We start from the raw sequence: 22,396 nt of genomic DNA, 5'->3' as shown, positions 1-22,396 counted from the left end.
TTCCGTTCGGTTTTCTTTTTTGTTTTTTTCTTTTCTTGTTTTTACATATTTCTTGGCTTTAGCATATTGCTGCTCTGCTATGTCTACTAACAATGAAAATAAGATATTTCCTTCCACAAATGAAAACAGTTTCATTTTTGGTTGTTGTTTCGGTTTTTCTTTTTCTTTTCTTACATATAAAAAATGATTGTTTAATTAAATATAAAATACATTTAGCAGTAAACAAAACCAAACACAAAGAAATAAGTTTACAATGAAAAAAATATATGTATTTATATATTCTGTTTCCTAATTTCTCGATTTATTTTGTTAATAGTTTTTTGTTTCTGTACTTTAGTTGGTAGTTTATCATTTTGTTAAGTTCTTTATTTGCATCGCACACTTTTTTTTAGCTGCTTGTAACAAAAATAATTGCTTTTGAGGTATTTACTTTTTGTTTATATAAATATTCTTTATACACATAACCGTTATAAGTATTTAGGTTTTAGTCGCTTTCGTTTTCCATAGTTTTTATGTTTTCTATTCCGTTTTATTTGTGTAGTTGTCTTGTCTTTTTAAACAATTCAAAGCACCTTTTGATTATATTTGACATCGTATTTTTTTTGTTTTATTTCTGTAGACGTTTTCTATTTTCTCATTCCATAGGCAAATACAAAAAATATAAATCAGACTGAAAACTGAAACGGAATATAATCAAAGTACATAAATCGATTGTATACATTTTTATTTCTCCCTTTTTGGGTTTATTGTTGTGGCAGCGTTTAGCTTCTCAGTACGCGGTATTAATTTGTTCCATTCTTTTTTTTTTGTTTTAGTAGCTTGAATTCAGAAATGCAACCGAAATCGAATTAGACCAATTCTTGGGGCTGACTACGAAAGAAGGAGAATCTTCTGGGGGTGGTTATGAATACAAATTGGCTATGCGAGCAAGTTAAGCCCAAGGTCGGGCCACCTTTTATAATCGAGCTGGGAAACCTGATACTTTATATACTTTATTTTATAGTTTATTCTTTAATGTTCTAGTTTAGTTTATATAATTTACATTTCATTTAAGTTTGTGTTGTTGGCTACGCTGCAGTTGTCCCTATAAACTAACGTCACTATATGCCTACCGAAGGTGTTTGAAATGACAAAAACAATTGGAAAACTGTTCGACAACAATTAAAATAAGCTTTAAAGAACTCTTCAATCAGAGTAAATATACTTGATTTGATTGGCTGTGCTTCATACTAAACTTCTGAACCATTAGCCCAAAAGATTTCTTATATATCGAGCTATCTTGCGAATACAGAACTTTCTTCGTAGTATAAACGGTCTGCTGTCTGCTTCGATTGGAGTTAAATAAGTGTAAAAAAGAAAAAAAGTGTTGCGTGTACATTTGAACTAAATTGTGTAAACCTTTTCGCCTATTTAAAACATAAGTGTAAGTATAATATTTATACATAAACACGATGGATAAGTTTTGGGTCGGGGATAAGGGTTGCGGGTGTTGCGATCTCGCCTACCATCATTCTAGGTGTGTTTGTGTGTGTGTATATATAGTAATAGCTAAAGCATATGTTTATGTGGATGTCTCTCTAACTGTAGTATCTAGGTGTATCCAAAAACGAACGCTCCTCTCGGCGTAGCACAATCATCTTCTCATCTGCCTCGACTCTCAACTCTCTCAATTATCGTAATCATAATCATTCAAACAGCACGATCCGTGCGTGCTCTCTTTAACAAAAACAATTCTGCACACAGAGGTCCTGTGCTCCTCCTCCTGCTGATCTGCCTCCTCCTGGTGATCGTCCTGCTCAATCCGTATCCTTAACCAAGTCCACACTCCACATACGTCATAATAGTAACTGTCAATTTCTGTTTGTTGTTTTTTTTTTTGTTTGGGGAGAAGGAAGCGGGGTTCATTGCTGATGGTGGATGGGACGGGATGGGATGGGATGGATGGGGAAGCGACCGCTCCAGCCCTTAGACCATCGGCAGACCCTGCTGCACGTCCATCATCTCGTCCTGGGCCGGTGAGGGTCGCGGCGCGAACGTCTGCATGAGATGGGGCGGCGTGGCCCGTGCAAATCCGTGCATCCCGGATCGCTGCGGATGACCGTGCATCGACATGGGGGCGTTGGCGCCCACATTGGCCGATGGGAACTGGAGCCGGAAGCTGCTCTCCGGCAGCTGACGAGGCGTACGTCGCGGGGAGCGTGCCGGCATCCGGTTGGCCCGATGCATGTCCTCCAGTATCGAGGGCGCTACGTAGGTGAAACCCTGCGAAAAAAAAAAACGCAAAAAATTAAAACCTTGAGTTGCTTGCTATTTAGACTGTATCCCCCAAAATCCCTGACCCACTTGCTCGACCGAGTGTGTGCGCAATTGAAATCGGATCGGGCAACCCAGTACACCGCACTCGGTAGTCCAGCTCTGTTCGATCCGATTCCCGTCTTGAATACTAATATTGCCCCCCACCAGGGATTATGCAAGTCGGCTGGCTAAGCTGTGCTCCATGTAACACACTTTTTACATAATTTTCCAGACCCGCCGCGAAGTGAGAGAGCGAGACATTAATTAAATATATATAGTATGTCTTGACGAAATCCACCGACAAATGCAATAAAATAATTAAAAGCCGCCGGCTGCCGTGTGTGCGTCTGTGTAAATTCCCGCGGCACGGAGGCTGGACATGAATGCGTGACGCCGGATTGAGAGGTGGAGTTCCGGGGCCTAAAGCTTCGGACGGGGGAGAAGGGAGCAGAACGGGGTAGCGGCACCTGTCGCTGCCAGGTGAAATGTACGTGAGAGCGCCGCGATGCGTTAATTGGAACTGCGATCGAGCGCTGACCCACTAAGGCGCAACAATTCGAGGTGCGACGAGCGGGCAGGCGCAGCGTTGAGAAAGTTTTCCATTATCCATAATGGAGTTCTAATTGAATCCCAGTTTGGGCCTCGATCAGGTGCGAAATGAATCCGCTTCTCGGTACGGACTTAGAAACCTTGAAATTGACTTCTCACGCGATGATTGGACACGCATCATTAAGCAATTAGCAAACTTCAGATGAGATAACCGAAAGAAGCAGTCGTTCTCAAACTACTGCTAAAACATAATGGCAAATGGTGAGCAGTTTCTGTCAAGGTATAATCTTAGATAGATTCCCATAACTTTTTTCTTTAATCTATGCAAAGGTCATGGAATTATAAAAAACTGGTTTGGCTTTTAAACAAAATTTTTTTTACATGGAATGAATACATTTACCAAAAAATTTACAGATGCATAAACCATAGTTATTATAAATTAATAAACCAATTTCCTTGTTTTAATTTTTTTTTTTCCGAAAATGTAATTTAAAATTTTGGTTTATATGCCACCTAGAAAGCTTCTGAATTTTGAACTAAACTTGTTTAAACCCGAAAGCTTTACAGGTGAATAATTTCTTCTGCCCAAAGACTTCAAAACCCTAATTAGGCAATATTTACCTTTGCATTTAGCCCACTAATCCCATAAGGCCATCCAAAAGCAAAACAAACTTTACACAGCTTAACGAGCGCCAAAACGCCGCACAAAAGCGACCAAAGAAAGGGTCGTTCGACTCGGTCCGACCCGGTCTAAACTAACTCAGATGTTTGTAAACAAATAAAACACCCAAATCCACCAAGAAAGAGAGTAGAAGGCGACTGGTGCGCAATTGGCTTAAAATGCAGCACACAAAGAGACAGTCAGAGCAAGTCGAGCAGGCCAAAACATCGAGCCATAGCCACCGACTTGGCCACTTTGGCTGCACTCATCGCCAGTCTCACAGAAACGCTCAAAGCGTTCGGACACCCAAGCAAGCGATTCGAGTCTCGGTCAAAAAGCAAAATAAGAAAGAAAACAAACCCAAGACAAGGCGACTTTCGTGCCTCGTGGTAGAAAATCCAAACTGGAGAAAGGCCTAGACGCACAGCTCATAAGCATTTTGATTTTTGCAAGCCATCGATTGCCAGTCGTTTGGCCAAAATAGCCGCATTTCACCGACCACCGACCAACGACCAACGACCACAATGCGTTGACATTGATTCTGGGCCAACGTGCATTGTCATCGGTGGTTCAGGGCTATCGGGATTACCAGTTGGTAGACCCAAAACCAGTTGAAGGGCAACGAGACCAGCTGAAAGCCGAGAGAAACTCAGAGCGCATGCGTGCACGTGCACGATCCACTCAAACTCTTTGAGTCTTTCTCGCCAACATCAAAAACTGGGACAAGAACGAGCGTACCGCAGTGCTGCTCAAACTGTCGGCGTACGGAAGTGATAAATTTGTTAAGTAAACTACATTACATTACGCAACATAAGCACCCTAAATAAAGGCAATATAAATGCGCTAACTAACCACAATAAACGAAAAATGTGTAAGAAATCTGTGACAAAAATTGGCAAACGGTTGGTCTGTGTGAAAAAAATAACAACGCCGTCGAGCCGATAACACAAAAGCCACGCTTTGTTCGTGACTCGTGGGCAAAAACCAAAAGCCAAACAACCAAGCGGACCAATAAATAAACACTAACCAAGAGTGGCAGCTAAAAAAAAAAAAAGAAGAAGAAAAAAACGTATAAAAGAAAATCATAGTGGCAAAATGTCCAAGCAGTTGAAAATAAATTCACTTTCGTTGCTGCATTTTCTGGCAGCGCTGCTTTTTACCGCAGCGCAGCAGGCACAACAACCACATCAAATGTTGCAGCAGCAACAGCAACCACATCTGCTAGTGCTGCAGCAACAGAAATTGCTGATGCAGCAGCAACAGCAGCAGCCATTGCTGCCGGCAAGTGTTGCTGCGACAACAGCAGCAACGTCGCCTGCCAGCAGCAACATCAGACTCTTGAATGCAACTTCAACTTCAGATGGTGTCGCCACCACTTTCATCGACAACACCAGCAGCAGCAGCAGCAGCAGCAGCAATGCCAACATCCAAAACAATGAAGCTGTAGTTGCAAATTCCTTCGAACAGCAGCAGCAGCAACAACCACCCATGCAATATGCACACATATCGTCATTAGATAAAGAAGTAGGTATGCATCAACCAAAACAACAACAACAACAACAAAGAGCAGCGGCAACAATGGATATTGCCAATCGATGAACTACCAAATTTATAAAGAAATGCTTGCAAAAGTTAGGTTCAATGGGGTAATAATTTTGTTTGTTTAAATGTAGGCAATAAAAGATAAAGAGCATCAGTTTTGAAAACAATGGGCATTGCTAATAAACCTAAAATATTACAGCATTGTTTATGTGGCTTGCAATAATTACTGATAATTCAGAGGAAAATATTATGAAAATGTTTTTTTTTTGCCACATTCCCTTTTTAAAAGTCTTTTTGTTTAAAAGCTGAATTGCTTATCTGTCCAGTCATAAATTACCCTACAAACGTAGAACGATTATGTTACGATTTAGGGCAGCGTAATGCCACTTTCCTTCGTTATTTACTCTTCCCATGTTTTGTTGGTGCGGCCAAGAGAAATTTCCGTCACGATTTAGTTGAACGACTTCATAGTTTGGCACTCGTTTATGGCCAGGGAGTCGCCTCATCAGTCGTCTCCAAGTGCGTATTTATATGGAACAGCGGTTGTGGGACGGAAGAGTAGTTAAAGCTCACCTCGGGTGGCGTTAAATTTTGCGAATTAGCCATAACAAACATTACCGCGCTACCGACTTGATTTTTTTGGGCCGGCTGTAAGGGAAAGAGGAGCAGGCAGCACCTAGCCAATTTGACTTGATGGCCGCTCTTCAAGTGTGAAAGTGAAATTTATTATACTTGCAATTGAAAAGAAAGAAAAAAACGAAAATCAGAGCTAGTCTAGAGTCAAAGAAAGGTGGGGCGAGAGGCGGGAGGCCAATGCCCGAACAAGTTGGATAATTCCATGTGGTTTCAGGGGGAGGGGACGCTAATTAAAGCCAACGCGAACCGTGCTAATCGAAATTATCTTTCCATCTCATTGCAGTCGAGCGCCTGATCAAGCAATGGGCACCGATCGTGTGGCTGGCGCCCGAGGAGAAATTCATGCCACTGGGCGTGGAGGAGTTTCTTCAGTATGTCCATCCCATGGACAAAGACAGCAGCTTTCGCCCGGGAGTTCCCTTCAGAGAGTACTCAACTAAGTCACACCTGGTCACAAACAATGAGGTTCAGGAACTGCTGGAGAACGATAAATCTTTTCTGTATGGACGCAATCCCAACGAGAAACCGGTGCCCATTTATGGAGTGGTCACCTTGTGTCCCTCCAAGAGGGTACCGGAAGTGCCAGCTCCTCCACCTGTCAGCACACGAAACACTTATATTCCGGTCTCCATTGATCCCCTCGAGGAACGCAATGATACTATTCGGAGATCCTCCAGATTGTTTCCTCTGTTCCAGCGAGTTAAGCGGGAAGCGCCTGCTCCGAAGTACAACCCACTGAATGAGTACGAGGAACTGGTAATGGAACCAACTCAAAAGCCAACTCAAATGGAATCCAATCCAGAACCAGAGCCTGACCCGGAACCAGGCGTTCCAGTAAATAATTTTATTGCCAACTTAGCGGACAATGTCAAGTTCAGCGGTGGCACCGATGCCGATGACAATCTCGAGGATAACAGTATTGGACAGTCGCCTGAACAGGAAGCAAACCCTGGGAAGGGCCACTTGCCGGGCTTCCATGTAACCTACTGGATGTTTTATCCCTACAGTCAGGGCAAAACCATGTGCACGGTAAGCTTGGGTCCCCTTGGAAGGATTCCATTTCCCGCTGTTTACGGATATTGTCTGGGCAATCGAAAGGATATCGGCAGCCATGTGGGCGACTGGGAACACATGAGCCTTTATTTCAACGGAGACGCCGAACCGCAGGCCATGTATGTGTCCGCTCACGATGCGGGTGCCTATTACAGCTACAACAGACTGACAGGCTCCTTTGAGTTCCGCCGCCAGGAGACACGCAAGGGAATCCTACAGCGGCCAAACTTTCCCAAAACGGTGACCACGTTCAAAAATCACCCTGTTCTATTTGCCGCCAAGGGTTCTCATGGTCTGTGGACAGCGCCAGGAAAGCATAGATTCGTTAAAGTGGCACGCCTTTACGATATTAATGGATTTGGAACGCCCTGGAACACTTGGAAGGATGTGGACATAAGCTACGAGAATCTGAGATCGTATGGTGAGTGACGTCAATGGATTTCTTTCTTTGGTTCTGTATTTATTTAAAATTAAACTAAATTATTTTCTAAAGGTCGATCACTGGTTCCCGATTGGCTCACTTACCGCGGAAAGTGGGGCAATCCGAAGAGCAATTGCCATCCTTTCCGTCGGATCGGTCTAAATTTCTGCGAGTTTACGGACGGACCCACGGGAATACCCCTTAAAGAACCACACTTTCAGTGCGGTGCTGACTATCGTTGAGGACTTGGTCGAAACATGGTCCTCTCCCTATACTTAGCCTAATGTTTAGTAAAGTATTTATTGTGAAAACCTCCCAAAAAGATCCCCTAAAGATTAAAAACAAAGCGATATTAAAAAAAATTTTTCTATTCCGAAAACAGGAAAAAATTTACCTATTAAAGCTATTCCTTTTCACCAAACGGAATTGGTTTAATTATAAACTACAAGATCACATACTAGAGAGCCAATTTTCTTTTTTTGCCAACCCCTTATTATCATGTCTGCACTCACTTGGAAAATTAAATTGGCACTTTCGCTTAGCGTCGTATCATCAGGTGAATCCACTGGAATTTGTCTTGTGAATCTCGTGTCGAATTGTGAGACATCGTCCTCGCTTCTCTGTTGAATTGAAACAAGCAACGATTAGTACTCAAGCATGTAAAAGCTTTAACCATTTTATTTGTATTTACCAGGAGCGGTTTTATAGGCGGTTCGAGGTGCCTGGCTAGGACATCGTCCCAGTTGACGTGCTTAAAGAACGGATGTTTTTGGACGGCCAACGCATCCTCGGGTCCGCTGCCAAGGCGCTGGGGTTCCTGACGCTTCATTAGGCGACGCACCAGATCCCTGGCTTCGGGCGTGAGGTAGGCTGGCAGATTAAGCTTGGCTTTCAGAATGGTCTCGATGGTCTTCTTTCGGTTCTCGGCGGTGAAGGGTGGCTAATCAAAATCAGATATTTTAGTAGGATTTCAATAGCTTCATAGCTGTGCACTTACGACTCCTGTGAGCATGTCGAACATGAGAGCGCCCAGTGACCACCAGTCGACTGCTTTGCCATGGCCACTTCTGGTCAAGATTTCAGGTGCCCTAAAAAGCAAAGCAATACAACATCAGGATAAAATTCACTCAACTCCATGGGAAAAAATAAACTAAAAGGCTGGTGGGCCCACGCACATGTACTCAATTGTGCCGCAGAAGGTGTGGGTGACAATACCCTCTTGTATGTGCTCCTTGCACAGACCGAAGTCAGTGAGCTTCACATGTCCCTGTGCATCGAGCAATATGTTCTCGGGCTTCAGATCGCGATAGATGATGCCTAGTGTGTGTAGATGGCCCAGGGCCAAAATGATTTCGCTTAGATAGAAGCTGCAAACAAACGACATAAATTAGCGTGTGGCTGGATAATTTCCCTGTCATTTAGTAGCTACCATGTGGTATCCTCCAAGAAGATGCCCTCGCGCTCCAAATGCATGAACAGCTCGCCGCCGCTCAAATATTCAAGTATAAGGTATAATTTTCCATCTGTTTGAAAGGCGTAGACCAGCTCCACTATGAAGGGATGCTAAGGGGGGAGCGAAAAATATAGTTAAGATGGGCAACAAGGCAATTATCCTTCTCCAACCGCACCTTGACTGCCTCGAGTATGTTGCGCTCGGCGCGAGTGTGCGCTGTGTCCTTTTGGTTGGTCACTATGGACGCCTTTTTGAGCACTTTCATGGCAAAATATTTGTTGGCATCTCGTCCAGCGGTCTTGCGCACCTGAAAACGCAGAATATTAATTAGTGATCGGTGATCTTGAAGCGGAGAATATTGCATACCTGAAATACTTTGCCATAGCCACCTTTTCCGAGGACCTTCTTGAGCTCAAAGTCCTTGGGTCCTAGCTTGATTTTGCCGGGATTAACATTCTCCTCGCAGAGCTGTATGGTCTCCTGGCCCTCAGTGCTGTTAATTGGGAATAGGGAATTGGGTATCGGGGTTAGGGGACTGATTTAATTGTTGTCTTTTGCTCGTTGGTGCTTGCGTCTGTGTCGTCTAGCGTGGGAAAGGAGCAGCCCACGTGCTATAAATAAATCCCATGGCGTGCACGCGCCAATCGTCACCTTCATTCTGGCCGGCTCCTCCTCCCACCCTCCCTACCTTCCCCCATTCCGCCCCCCCGTGCAACCAGCTCCTCTCCCATTATTGCCGTCGAGTGTTTGCCGTGAGTCTTGTTTACACACCGAACTAGCTGGCTCATTGAAGAGGCGGCCAGGGGCCGAGTGACAGCTTGTTGGTAGTCAATAGCAGTTGTAAACACTTCTGTGTCCAGTTCGTTCGTCCGTCCGTCTATTGGTCCCTTATCACCATCGTCCGGAGTCCGGAGCAGGTGCAGTGCGTCTGGTCGGGAGGATCAGACTGTAAGCCAAATCAATCAGATGTTAACATTGCCGGCGTTCCCAGTCTGTAAACAAGTCCGAACTGATAATTGGCAATTAGGCTGCTCATTTCCCCAGCTTTATCCGTTTTTATCTGCTCAGCTGGTTTGGTGAGAAAGCTCCATCCAGACTGACCCCTTATCTCCCCCGCATTCCGAGTAAATCACAGTCACGTCCTCCAATGTTCCGACATAACTCTGGCATTACTCACTCTTGGTGCAGATTAATACACAATTCCGGTTCTAGGTCAACCTGCAAACGAGAAAAAAGAGCGTGAGTGAGATGGCGCTTACTTGGGAGCATAACTGCCAGCGGAATACTTGTGAAAAAACCAACAATTAATCATAGTTATAGCGAACTTGAGACCGAACAGCAGAAGGGAAAGTTACACAGCAAAAGGCATTGACGAACACACAATGCTCTGACATAATGTTTTAGGGATAAGTTAGTGAAATATTTAAGGGATAAAATGATACAAATTATCTACAAATATAAATATATAATTTACTTATACAAAAATATCGTTTTAACAACACTTCACTAAAAAATGTTTTGCAAACAAAATATTATTAAAGTGAAGTGCATAATCGGTAACCCAGAAATAACCAAATAACATTAATATTCAAACTGTAATTTTAAATAAATTCGAACTGGTGCCGAACACCTGTTCCTTATTAATTCCTTATGAATATGAAGAATGGGAACACTAAAACACGCTTAAAACAACACAAACTGGTTTAGTTCGAAACAAAACAATGTTTAATAACACAAATTGAAAAGCTATAATATTTATTTATAAGTGTTGCATTTTTCTGACCATTTAGGCCGTACAACCCAAATCCTCATTTGTTGTTACCCTACTTTCAGCATATATTTTAAGCAGAGGAATATTCCGATGAATGAAGACAACGTGTCGGGAAATGAAAGGGGGCTCGGTCTTGGGTCATGGAGGTTGGGTACTGGCCGCCTTTGGAGCCTGTAACGCCAGTGGATTTCTCCCCCGTTTCGATCTGCCCACTCACACCGAGATATTTACACAGAGAGAAAGAGAGGAGAGCGTTCAGACATATATTTTCCGCACGCACACACACCTTTTCTTTAATGACAAACTAAATTTAGAACTCGGAACAATGCCAAATAATCTGCCGGCGATGCTGGCGCTGTTCCTCCGTTCCGTCGGATCCATCTCCTGACCCCCGGTGCCGTGGCTCCAACCGGGGGAAGGCCACAGTTAGGGGCGTCAGAAGAATCAGAGGAATCAGCAAGCAGCCGCCGCTCTCGTCATGCCTAAAATTTGTTTAGAACATTTTTGACTAAAGTTCAATTGAATGGCGGCAAAAGCATTGAGATCGGCATCTCGACATCTCGTCGCGCAGCACATTAAAAACTGGTTCACCTCGTCAGCGTTGGCGGTGAATTCCAATTAACGAATCCATCATAATTTATAGCGCTCACACAAATTCAATAGATAGGAGAAGTAAGGGGTGTGCGCGCTTGCGTAAATTACAATCGACTAAACGTCAAAAGGGGGGCGATATGATAAGAACGGACACTTAAAAAGTGCTCTCTAGGTATGTAATTCCCCGAGAGTGAGCATACAAAGTTACAAAGGGTGCTATAAATTTCACGGAAACACACGGAAGAAAATTAAACTATATTAAGATCTGTTATAACATTTTTTAATTCTTAATTCTTGATTTAAAACATTAAACATATACTAATAAACTATCAGAGACTTAGACTTGATAGCTACATTTATCTAAATAAAATCATGTTTTTAGAGCATGACTTAATTAATAAAGCAAATGGTTTATTTTCCCTAGCCAAAATCGCATTTCTTCATTATCATAAACATGTAAAATGGCAAATCAACGATGCAAGTCCGTCTGGTATTGAATTACTGCCGAAAGGCATGCAAATCTTTAGCCATTTGGATACTAATATGTTAAAGATATTATTTTATATAGTAACAACTGCATTATTATTGCATAACACTTTAAGGAAATAAAACTATGTAAAATGTTTGTGTGTTTATTTTCACACTCATGTGCAAAATGTATGTATGTTTATATACATTCAAAAAATAAAACATGCTGAATTGATGATGTAAGTTCATGTGGGGTAAATTACTACGAAGGCATATTAATTTAGTCATTACTCGAGCTATAAACTGATCGCACACAGTAATTCTAATATAAAATTTATTATGATATCTATTATTTTTAATGAATAAATCTGTAAGTATTATACATTATTTCCGTGTACTTTTGAAGGCTAAAGTGCATTTACAAATGGTTCTATGGAGCACCCTAAATATTACACTTTGGCACGATCACTCGATCGCCTGCTTGCTTTTCAACATTTTGTTGTGCCTCCCTTATCAGCGCGGTGAGGTTTTTCTCATTTTCTAATTTTATATTGTACGCTGATAAGGAATTTCGTTTTCTAAGTGGAAGTTTAGACTCTTCCAAGGGTGGGAGCGAGTCGGCGTTCGTTTCGTCAGCCTCTGTCTCTTTTCCCCACCACCTTCGCAGTTGTTGCATTTTTGGACTGAGTCGGAATGAGGGGCGCAAAAGAGGGGGTTACCATATGCACGAAGTGTGGCGGGCAATTGGTGCTGATTATTTTGAAGGACACTATTTCGATTGGGTTCGATGGTTGATGTTTCATAAGGAGGTTCAATTTTTGTTGGATCGTGGGGAACTTTCCGTATAATGAATGTACGTGCTGAATAATCGGCGGCTGCGGATGACGCCAGACATTTGCGCAGCAGATAAGCCGAGTTTTGCAGGGTGTGTGGATGGATATATATCGTATATATGAGAAGGGGGTGTGCGATTGGGATGCCCAGACAATTGAAAGGAAAACTGGCAGACAAAGCAGAAAAGGTAAACAAAGAGGGAAATTTCGACCAACCGACTGAATGTATGCTTGTGTGTGTGGGAAATTGTTGCTGCGCAGTTTGCAAGGAGGAAAGGGGATATTAACTTACGTCGTCCAGTTCGATCCTGTCGTCGTCGGAGTCCTGGACTTTGTCGTCCTCGTGGAGCTCCAAGTCGAACAGCTCGCTGGGATCGCTCACGTCCGCCATTCTGTGTGTGTGTGTGGACCGCCGCTAATCCGCTCCTGAACTGGGCGCTCCTCTCGCGGGGCGGAAGCGTTATATATTTAGTCTTATTTTCTTGTTTTCTTCTCCTCAGCTGGTTCAGTTGGAACAGCAGTGGCGATTTTGTAGCTTTCGTGGCCCGAAGGTTATTGTTTATTAGTTAATGGCAATACAAATACACACACACTGGGGGACACACACGCACCAACACTGCGACGCACGCACCACGCACCCACACACACACGTACGCACACGGCGATTTTAGCCCTGCCCACGCGCGCCCTCAAATTCGGTGATCCGCAAAATACGCAATTGTTCGCGAACGCCTAATGGCAATGCAGTAATCAGTAATTAAAATGCACTTTTTCTTTGTTTGAGTGAACACCACCACGAGGTAAGGTTAGTGTGGCCGAGCGAGCGTAAGGAATCGATAGTTTCGAACGGTTCTAGTGGCGTGGCCAGTGGGACCGTCTATTGAAGAGCTCAATCCGTGGCAGCCCTATTTGTAGGGCGCGAAACTTCGGTCAGTCTAAAGGACGAATTTTTGTTATTTAAAAATTAATAATGCACAATATTATGTGGGTAAAAATACTGAAATTTGTGACGGTTCGTAAATTGTATTATTTTCATATTAATACTTGGCTTTTGTATTTTTGAAAACATCCGGAAATAACAAAAAAAAATGCAAATTATTAAACCAATGTCATTCCTTGTCAATCCTTGAACTGTAGTTTTTGTATTCAAAAGTAAGAAGTATCTGCGAATATTTAGCAAGTGTGGAAAGAAATCTACCTGCTTAATCCGTCGGATACAATTTCAGGTAAAAACAATTTCGAATCCCACACAAAAGGTCGACTTAATTGCATACTTGGTACTTAGCGGGGTTTTCCCATACCTTTCTTGTGAAAGCACCTTGAAACCCAGGCGGAATGAATTCAGGATCCTCCCACTTTGGGAATTGGTCAATTTAAAAAACAAATCAACAGTAACGAACATATTTTAAAATTGCAACGGATGGCATCGCCATTAACCCCAGGGTTTCAGGAATTACGGCCACTCTAATTTAGAGGCACGCGTTAGATCAACAAAGGCAACGTAGAAATTTTTAACTTATTTATTTATATAGGAAATAATAACATTAGAAGACCGAATTATGTGTACCGGCTCACCAAGCAGCAATGGCTCCCAGTCGGAGGAGGGCAGCAGCTCCTCGGATCAACAGCCTCAGCAGGAAAACCAGGAAACGGAGCAACAGCTGCGAACACCCACCCACGCAGTTGTACCCGCTGCCACATCGGAAGAAATCCTGGCCGAATACGGCAGCAATCTAAAGCTCCTCGAGTGCAATTCACAGGTGGCCGAGCTGCTGACCATCCTGCGCGACAAGTAGGTGCCTCACGAAAGTGGGTCATCAGTCTTGGCTACTACACAGCTTTTCCCCCATCCACATTCCCAGAAATACGACCCGCAGCGACTTTAAGTTCTACGCCGACCGACTGATTCGCCTTGTCATTGAGGAGTCTCTCAACCAGCTGCCCTACACGCACTGCGATGTGGAGACGCCCACGGGTGCCATATACGAGGGCCTGAAGTATCGTTCCGGCAACTGTGGTGTGTCCATCATCCGATCTGGTGAAGCCATGGAGCAGGGATTGCGGGATTGCTGTCGCTCCATTCGAATTGGCAAGATCCTTGTGGAGTCGGATGCCAACACACATGAAGCTCGAGTGGTTTATGCCCGCTTTCCGGATGACATTGGCAGCAGGCAGGTGCTGCTAATGTACCCCATTATGTCCACTGGAAACACTGTACTGCAGGCGGTCAATGTACTAAGGGAACACGGAGTGCCGGAGAGCTGTATCATCCTGTCAAATCTGTTTTGCACACCCATGGCTGCTAGGACTGTGGTGAATGCTTTTCCCAAGCTGAAGATCCTAACCTCCGAGCTTCATCCGGTGGCCCCGAATCACTTCGGACAGAAATACTTCGGTACAGACTAGAGATCTGGGACTGTCACGCAGACTTGACGACTAAGCGCTGCTTAGGATAGGTAGCTCTCTCCCAGCAAACGCCTATCGGTTTCGCCCCACTAACGTGTCTCATTTCTCTTTGTTTCGTTCCCCAGATGGCATTTGAAACGACAAAAAGCAACGACCAGCGGTCTACCAAACTATGTACTTTAGCAACTGTTAGCTTTTCACAACTGGCTTTTAATGCAACTCTCAAATACGTTACGTTCGTTACGCACTATTGTAAATATAAAAAAGGAATAAATATTTAAACCGATTCGAGTTTCTAGGCTATGCAACTAGGAACTCATCTTGTAGTTGACCACAGTGTCCACCTTATGTAAACCTGTGGAGAAGGACCGCAGCTGAACGGCCTGGGCGTTCTGAATGATTATCGCACCCGTTTCATCCCATTTGGCGGGTAGCTCGGTGTTCTGAAGTGTATGGATCATCACGTCGAAAGTGCAGATGCAATCGAGCAGTGGTAAATAGCTCACAGTGGCCGAAATCTGTCGCATAACATCGCGAATTTCGTTTTGAATACGACTCAACTCCTTGCTGGTGGTCACTTTGCTGATATCACTGGTGTCGCCGTCGCCCAATTCGGCCTGCATCTTGAAATCCCAGCATTCTAAGACCTCTTTGGTGTGGGCATTTGTGATGACCATAGAGATCTTGTTGATCATGTTCTTTGCCAGCCATTCTATGGATAACATATAGTATTAAAGGATTCGGTTTTTATTTCCGACTAGTTACCTTCAGTTTGACTAAGTACATTTTGCAGAAACGTCTGTATCTTGGGATCCTTGGACATCAGAATAGTCAATCCATATTGCTGTGTATTGTCAAAATCTTCCGCAGGATAAATGCCACGTTGGAAAAGTATAGAATTGATTCCATATTCTGTTTTGTAAAAAAAAAAACAAAGGAGACGCCATTGAAGGCGGGCTTCTAAAAAGCTTTCCAGTTACTTACTCAGATATTCCACGATAATCTGAGCGGAACCTTTAAGTGTAATGCAGTTCTTGGTTGCCTGAGCCGTTGACATGATGGTTTATAATTAATGAGAAATCTTTTAGGATATTTAAAGAAGAATTTGCGAATAATTGCCGCTATTTTTAAAGTAGTGGATATTGGAGATGGAACTAAAAATAGATATATTTTTTAATACTATCGGCTCCCCGAAGGAGTTGGCAGTCCTGAAACTATCGATAAATACCGGAAACTCACTAAAGAAGAGTTGCCAGATATGTGACCAGACCAGGGCTGGCAGCTATACCAGTGCTGCCAGTAAAACCGTATGGTGGCGGGAAATTCAAATCCGAGTTATAGTTTAACGACAAGGAAACCTTAAAAAATAGTAATGAAAACACGCTAGCTGTTGATTGCAACAAATTCAGAATTTTATTGGCCATCCTCGTGTAAACTAAAACTAAGCATGAGATCCATTTCTGCGCGCAAGATAAATTCTGCGTGTTTTCTGGCCTAAAGAAGATTCCTCCGGTTCATCGAATGCTGAAGAATGGGCCGCCTGTCGAGAGACCAAAACGATACATTGATTTAGCCAAAATAAGCATGGACCCAGAAAATTTAAATGATCCAGGACCTGGCTCGGTTTTTCAGAGCTTTGGTGGCTGCCCTCTGATTTGTTTTTGGTGTGTGGAAAATAACAGCAAAGCAGATGGAAGATAGGGGAAAACCTTAAATCATATTAAATCATAAACGAAGTAGAAGAAGCCACAGAAGAACAGAAAATCAGACCAAATCAAAAAGCAATCGGTTTTTTTTTTTTTGTAAAATGTGAATTATTTGCAAGTTTTTAATTAAATTTTTTTCTTACGCATCGTTTTGTTTGTTTTTGTTTTTTTTTCGTTTTTGTTTGTTTAATGCTTTGTTTTAAATTATAATTAAACTTTACATGGTATTTTTGGTATAAATCTTTCAATAATTAAATATATAAAAAATTTGCCACTTAAAATAACTAAAAATAATCTCTACGCACTTTCTTGCCTTTACGCCTAGCCATACAAACTGATGTCAACATACACATTGCGAAAAAATAACTAATTTGCCATTTTACATATTTCGGTGTTAAAATTACGCAAATCAAAAACGAGGACAAATAAAATAGTATTTCGAAATAAAGTAGCTTTATAGTGTTTGTGTGTGTGTGTGTGTGTGGGGTGTGTGTGAGCTTAAAGCTAAAGTTACGTTTAATTTAGGTGTAATTAAATACAATAAATTATGGTTAAAGAAGGGCTTGCATTAACTTAGTTGAAATGTACACAAAACTTATCGTTAGTTAAAACGAGAGCTATTTACAGGATTTATTACAAAGTTCTCGGCTACGTCAACCTTTGTTCTCATTTTAAAAGTATTGTCTATGATACAACAACAAAAGCGCAACAGTGTCAGAGTCAGGGTCGAATCGGTAATGCTTTTCACTCGAACTTTGAACTTCAAACTTCAATCTTCGATTTTTTCATTCGTACAATAAATAAATTAAAATTCTGTTCAATTTCTTTTTCTCATATTTATACATTTAAAATATTCTGTCACCGTGCACAAAAACAAACGTAGCTAAAGTCAGTCTGGATCTGGAACTTTTCGCTCGGGGAGAAGGAACTCTGGGCTGGGGGAATCTTTTGCATTTTGAAATGTTTTCGTTTTCGGATTTGTTTTTTTTTCTTTTTTGTAGTTGCAAACTTTGAGAACGGTGGTGGGTTTTGGGCTTGGTCTGCTGGTGCAACAAATTCTCTAATTTTTTAGAAACGTAAAAAATTACAATTGTCGACGTTTTGGAGTGCAGGGAGTTTCGATTTTTTGTTTTTCGTTTTGTTTATAAAATCATAAAAATAATGAAACAAAATTCTATGCATTAATAGTCGTTATTTAAGGTATGTATTTGGCCGTAGATTGCAACAAAATATCTGTGAAGAGATTAAATTATAAATAAAATTAAAAATTAATCTTTCAGTTCTTCATTTACTGTTAACTAAAAGCTGGCTAACACCATTTCCACAATTAGGGGCAACTACAAGCATCAAATAGCGCTCTTGAAGGAAAGAATTCCATGCAGAGGATGTTGAAGAGAAGGTCTTCAGCAAGAACAACTTGGAAATAAGTGCTTTTAGTTAATTCTAGCTCAAGATCTTTCTCCCTGTTTGCTGTGGAATTTTTTAAGGAGACGAGCACAAACTAAGGAAGTAATAGTGAACAGAGTTACCCAAATTGGAAACGCAGGAGATTAGTCAAAAGAAAAATTACAAAAAAAAAAAAAACAATCACCAAATAAAAGTAAACAAGGAGCAGAATGAAATTGTTGGTTTGTTTGATTTGAATTGGGTTCTTTCCGTTGTTTTTTTTGGTTTGTCAAAATCTACAGCCAAGTGTTAATGTCTAATAACGAGTAGTAATTAAAATTAATTGCAATTCATAAAGTATAATGGGTTATTCGTTGGAGAGTAGTTGAATGTGGTTTGTTTTTAATATTTGCAAACTACAAAAATTACATCGAAAACAAAACAAAATTCAGTTCCCGTTTCAATTGTTTAGTCAGTACATTGCCTTTTGTGGGTGAGTGTTTCTTTTTTTTTTTTTGGCGATCTCGCCATCGTTTATGCGTGTGGATATTCGTGTATCTAACTTAAGAGAGCCTCTGTTGATTGTTATCGTAAATCTGGATATTCATATTGTGTGTGGTGGTAAGTAAACGTGGGCTGAGCCAAAGGATTCGACAAGTTTCTCAGTACTGAATGGGGGGATTACCCCTTTTGTCCAGATGTCCGGTTGTCCTGTTGTCCTGTTGTCCGTCCGGAAGTCCTCTTGTCCGTCCGTCCGTCCGAGTTGCTTAATAATTTTGTTTTGTTTTGCTGTTTATTACATTTACTTGTGGTGTTGGTTGGTGTGGTTGTGATGAGTGAGTTGAAATTAAATTAAGTTCCTATGTAAACACTATTTAAAATAAACCTTCTATAGCACCCTTTGTTTTTATTCGTATTTATTTGATTATATTCTCGCTTTAAATGATTGCTCTTAACGTGATTTTAGTTAACAAAATGATAAATATTATGAACAACTTGGTTAGTTATTTGTTTTGTTTACTCTTTGTTTTCGTTTTTAAGACTTTACTTTGTTTCTTTTTGGAATGTGTTCTCTAATAAAACTTTTAGTCCGTCGTTTTCAAAGTGACTGATTGCCGGGGGTGTGCGTGTGTGGAGTGTGAATAGGTAGGTTGTTGGCTGGAGTTATGGTAAGTTTGGGGTCCGATTCTTCATACATACTGTATTTGTACTTTCTGTCTGTGTGATTGGGTGTGCGGGTGTGTCGCTTTAACAACTATATTTGGTTTATTTCACTTTCTCTTTTTCATTTTCAGCTGATCTGCAGAAAGTTTCTATGTGGAAGGATAGCTGTGAAATGTGCAATAGGAATTTCGCTATTGCTTTTCTCTATTTTTAGCTTGTATTACTCTGTAGATCTGTTTAGTTATTTTATGTTATGTTATTATTCATTATTATTTTGGTATGGGCACTGAGTTCGGTTTGCTTGATTTGATTCAGTTTCGGTTTCGGTTTCGTTTGCGGTTTTTATATCGGTTTTGTGTTTTTGCATAACTCGCGTTTGACTCGACGTAAAACAATCGATGCTATAGAAGTGCCTATTTTAGCAGTAATAACCTCCATGATAATTTTGGCATGGTTCGGGATTACTATTGCTGTACCTACTGTCGGGCCTACTGTTCTCGCAACGTTTGCCGAAGAAGTCGGTCGGGCAACTGAAAGACAGACAAGAATATATGGAGAGAGTTCAATTAGTACAAATCGTGTTTCATATTCGATATTTATATTATAATATACTCTATATGGGGTACATATAAACACAAGTGCCGAAAATGGCCATGAACCGCGGTGCAGTATTCGCCTGACCACTCGCCGATCCGGTCAAATATATAAACAAAAGAACAAACAAATTAAGTGTGTGGCATGAAGAGATTTTTAGCAAAGGGAAAGTGCGGCGGTGGGAGGGTGGGTGGTTGGCCAGTTTATGGCATCGCATTGGAAATTGATTTCGCCCCACACTCCTCCACAAGAAAGTAGAAAAAGCAGAGGAGATCATCGCAAGGGTAGCGAGTGAAATGCGCTTTTTTGGGATCCCATCGGATCGTATCGTATCTTATTGTATCGTATCGAATCGAATCGAATCGGTTTGCGTGTGCACACTCGTACCGCCAGATAAAACGAGGCGCTGAAAGACATTATTCACATTGCATACACACACGGCTGCAAGTCTCCCCACAAGCCTTTGTGGAGTTCTCTCCCCTCCGGCCACGAAATTTGTGGCCTTTTAATTGCGCTCCTCCTCCGGATTTCTCCGGTTCCGAGCGTGTAATGCGATGCCAAAATATTACAAGATATATATTTAGACGGGGGTCGACGGAGGCGTCTTATCAGCTGTCACATGAGAGTGGTTTATCAAGGGAACCACTTGAGTTTGGGGTTCGTTTTCTAGGAGTCTAGCTCCGGATTTGTGACAGGATGCAACGAATGCACAGAAAAAAAAGAATAGTAATCATTTCAGGAGAAGACGAAGTGTGTGTGATAAATACAAAGAAATGGTATATCCCAATTCAAAAAATATATTATTTTAATAAATTAATATGCATATACTATTTTAATAAGAAAACTACAACTTTTATAAGGCTAGTTATCATGAGAGCTAGTTGTATTCCTATGCTGATATATCATATAGTATATACTTTAAGGGCAATACTCACTTGCAGAAGACCTCGTTGAGGTCCGTGATCATCATACAGGTGCCGCCGTGGAAGCAGTATTCGTTGAAGTGACAGGGGGTGCCCGAGCTGCGCGACTGGTCCAACGGAAAGGTAACTGAAACGATCGGTCGAAATAATTTGATTTACAAGGATTTCGTGTATTAAAATAAATAAAATTTGTATAGGCAGTCGTAAATTAGAAACGAATTGGAGCATTCCGAAACGGTCGACAACATAACATCGACATGGCGTTGTTTGTTGCAACAGCGAACACCCGTGGGTGTTCCCCCAGATCAAAAAGCAAATTAAAAAGGGGAACTTATATGTAGACTCACCTGCAGAGGCCTTGATCATGATGCGGCGCTTGAAGATCGTCTTGCTGGCTTTGTTCTTGGCCCGGCACTCGTACTTGCCCGCATCGGAGGAACTATTGAAGGAGCGCACGATCAGCTCGGAACGTCTTCTGCAAATGATAATAAAAGGAAAAGCAAGATTTTAGATATATTACTTGATTGAAAACCCCCTCGATTGTACTCACTTGTGATGCTTGAATTGGTAAACGTTGCGCTTGCGATTGATGGACTTGTCGTCCTTGAACCAGGTGACCTTCGGGGGCGGCTGACCCGACACCTTGCACACGATCCTCAGCTCCCTTCCATGTTCGATGATGGTGTTGTTCGGCATCGAGGTGATCGACGTGATCGATGCGTTCTGTGCTGTAAGAAAGACCAGGCAGAACATTAGGCCATGCATTTCACTTTCCGGTGATTTCCACCCCATCCAATCTTCAATCGATCGAAAGCATTAACAAATTAGCCGATGGGATAATTGGGAAATTTTCCACCTGCCATTATGGACTTTAAATGATTCGCAGACAGCCGTAAACAAAATAGCGAACTAGAAATAATTCGCATTCCAGGAGAATTTTCTCTTGTGTTTTTTTTTCTTTATCGTCGTCGCGTCTGTTTTGAACTTGTTGAGTCTAAATTGCCTGGAGATCGTTAAAAATTTTCTTTTGTCTGGCACTTTTTTGAAGGTGGAAAGATTTACGCGCGGAAAATTGCTGCAGTTGCGTTGACAACGCAATGAAATGGAATTCGATTTATAAAGCTATTATCTAACTTAGATTGCACCTGATTTTGTTAAGTAACATTTTAGTCCCTTGAAATGTAGTTAAGCTAAATGCAATCACATTTCGTGACATAATATTATACCAGCTGATTAAATAGAAAATTCCTATCTACAGGCTTATTTTTATGACTTCTCCCAACCTCCATCACGTTTCCCTTTTTTTTGCAGACTTTGTCAATGGATTCGCCCCCGCCTGCGGTATTTTCTATAAGTTACCCAATTCTATGCCAAAGAGTCACAACAGACTGACTCATCAATGCCGACAAATTGGCAATGAAACTTGTGTCGCTTCTTGCGAATGGCGCGATTTGCCACTCCCCCGCCGGCGATGCTTAAATTAGCCGACATATCACGTGTCTGGTGGGCGGGGGCGGGTTTTAGTGGGGTTTGGGGGGCGGGGCCGGGTTGCCTAAGTGCTCGTCACATGCTAATTGAGACCTGCGTGCGCTGTCCAAGTGACTCACCAGCGGTGATCATGATCATTCATCGATCGGTGGATCTATTTCGGTTCTTCTTCGGCCGACGACGGTGGGTGGCAGGAAAAAGTGCACATCCACAGCAGCGAAAAAAATAGAAGAGAAGAAAAACACCCCCGATCGTTATGCAATTGGCAAGGAATACGAAATGTACTATATCTATCTATATCCGATGAGGGCGAGGCAGTTCCAAGCAGTCTACAAAGTCTGCGTTGATTTAATGCCCGGCAAATGTTAATTTATGCGATGAGGATCGCGTGGCCAGACGGAGCTGTCCATATGGATATATGTATAAATACATACAGAGTGTGATTTTATATTT

The 22,396-nt window shown here is 41.9% G+C and overlaps 5 protein-coding genes across 8 annotated transcripts in view; 2 read left to right on the top strand and 3 right to left on the bottom strand.

Moving 5' to 3' along the window:
- Positions 1–1,848: 1,848 nt before the first annotated feature.
- Positions 1,849–13,114, bottom strand: LOC108093091 (ribosomal protein S6 kinase beta-2). The gene is made up of 10 exons (XM_017193026.2): positions 12,569–13,114; positions 9,788–9,828; positions 8,977–9,103; positions 8,786–8,917; positions 8,587–8,720; positions 8,333–8,524; positions 8,155–8,245; positions 7,849–8,097; positions 7,670–7,777; positions 1,849–2,262 (listed from the first exon to the last, which is right to left on the bottom strand). Exons 1-10 carry the CDS (start codon positions 12,665–12,667, stop codon positions 1,966–1,968), a joined length of 1,470 nt encoding a protein of 489 aa, XP_017048515.1. The 5' UTR covers positions 12,668–13,114; the 3' UTR covers positions 1,849–1,965.
- On the top strand, positions 2,281–7,656 carry LOC108093090. 2 transcript variants are annotated; one of them, XM_017193024.2, is made up of 3 exons: positions 2,281–5,033; positions 5,967–7,157; positions 7,230–7,656. In XM_017193024.2, the coding sequence occupies exons 1-3, from the start codon at positions 4,601–4,603 to the stop codon at positions 7,397–7,399; spliced, it is 1,794 nt and encodes a 597-aa protein (XP_017048513.1). In that variant the 5' UTR covers positions 2,281–4,600; the 3' UTR covers positions 7,400–7,656. The 2 variants fall into 2 exon arrangements, with proteins under 2 accessions (XP_017048513.1, XP_017048514.1); XM_017193025.1 differs by having other exon boundaries at positions 4,963–5,029.
- A 617-nt stretch (positions 13,115–13,731) lies between the features above and the next one.
- On the top strand, positions 13,732–14,968 carry LOC108093093 (uracil phosphoribosyltransferase homolog). Its single transcript, XM_017193030.2, has 3 exons — positions 13,732–14,068; positions 14,139–14,732; positions 14,808–14,968. Exons 1-2 carry the CDS (start codon positions 13,836–13,838, stop codon positions 14,680–14,682), a joined length of 777 nt encoding a protein of 258 aa, XP_017048519.1. The 5' UTR covers positions 13,732–13,835; the 3' UTR covers positions 14,683–14,732; positions 14,808–14,968.
- On the bottom strand, positions 14,872–15,841 carry LOC108093094 (mitotic spindle assembly checkpoint protein MAD2A). The gene is made up of 3 exons (XM_017193031.1): positions 15,667–15,841; positions 15,448–15,594; positions 14,872–15,394 (listed from the first exon to the last, which is right to left on the bottom strand). The coding sequence occupies exons 1-3, from the start codon at positions 15,737–15,739 to the stop codon at positions 14,991–14,993; spliced, it is 624 nt and encodes a 207-aa protein (XP_017048520.1). The 5' UTR covers positions 15,740–15,841; the 3' UTR covers positions 14,872–14,990.
- Positions 15,842–16,072: 231 nt separating this feature from the next.
- The window catches only part of LOC108093106 (protein vein), a 35,656-nt gene continuing 29,332 nt past the window's right edge, over positions 16,073–22,396 (bottom strand). The window contains exons 2-6 of one of the 3 annotated variants that reach the window (XM_017193046.2): positions 21,006–21,183; positions 20,803–20,930; positions 20,468–20,582; positions 19,419–19,468; positions 16,073–16,222 (exon numbers count right to left, since the gene is read on the bottom strand). In XM_017193046.2, the coding sequence (XP_017048535.1) occupies positions 16,197–16,222; positions 19,419–19,468; positions 20,468–20,582; positions 20,803–20,930; positions 21,006–21,183 (497 nt within the window). In that variant the 3' untranslated portion in view covers positions 16,073–16,196. Of the gene's footprint in view, positions 16,223–16,569; positions 19,469–20,467; positions 20,583–20,802; positions 20,931–21,005; positions 21,184–22,396 lie in introns of those variants that run through there. The other 2 variants (XM_017193045.2, XM_017193044.2) reach the window with 2 other exon arrangements.

The sequence above is a fragment of the Drosophila ficusphila genome, unplaced genomic scaffold (assembly GCF_018152265.1).
Source record: "Drosophila ficusphila isolate 14025-0441.05 unplaced genomic scaffold, ASM1815226v1 contig_106, whole genome shotgun sequence".
NCBI classification, from domain to species: Eukaryota; Metazoa; Arthropoda; class Insecta; order Diptera; family Drosophilidae; genus Drosophila; species Drosophila ficusphila.
The sequence above is the reverse complement of the archived record's forward strand: the minus strand, read 5'-3'. Positions and strand labels throughout refer to the sequence as shown.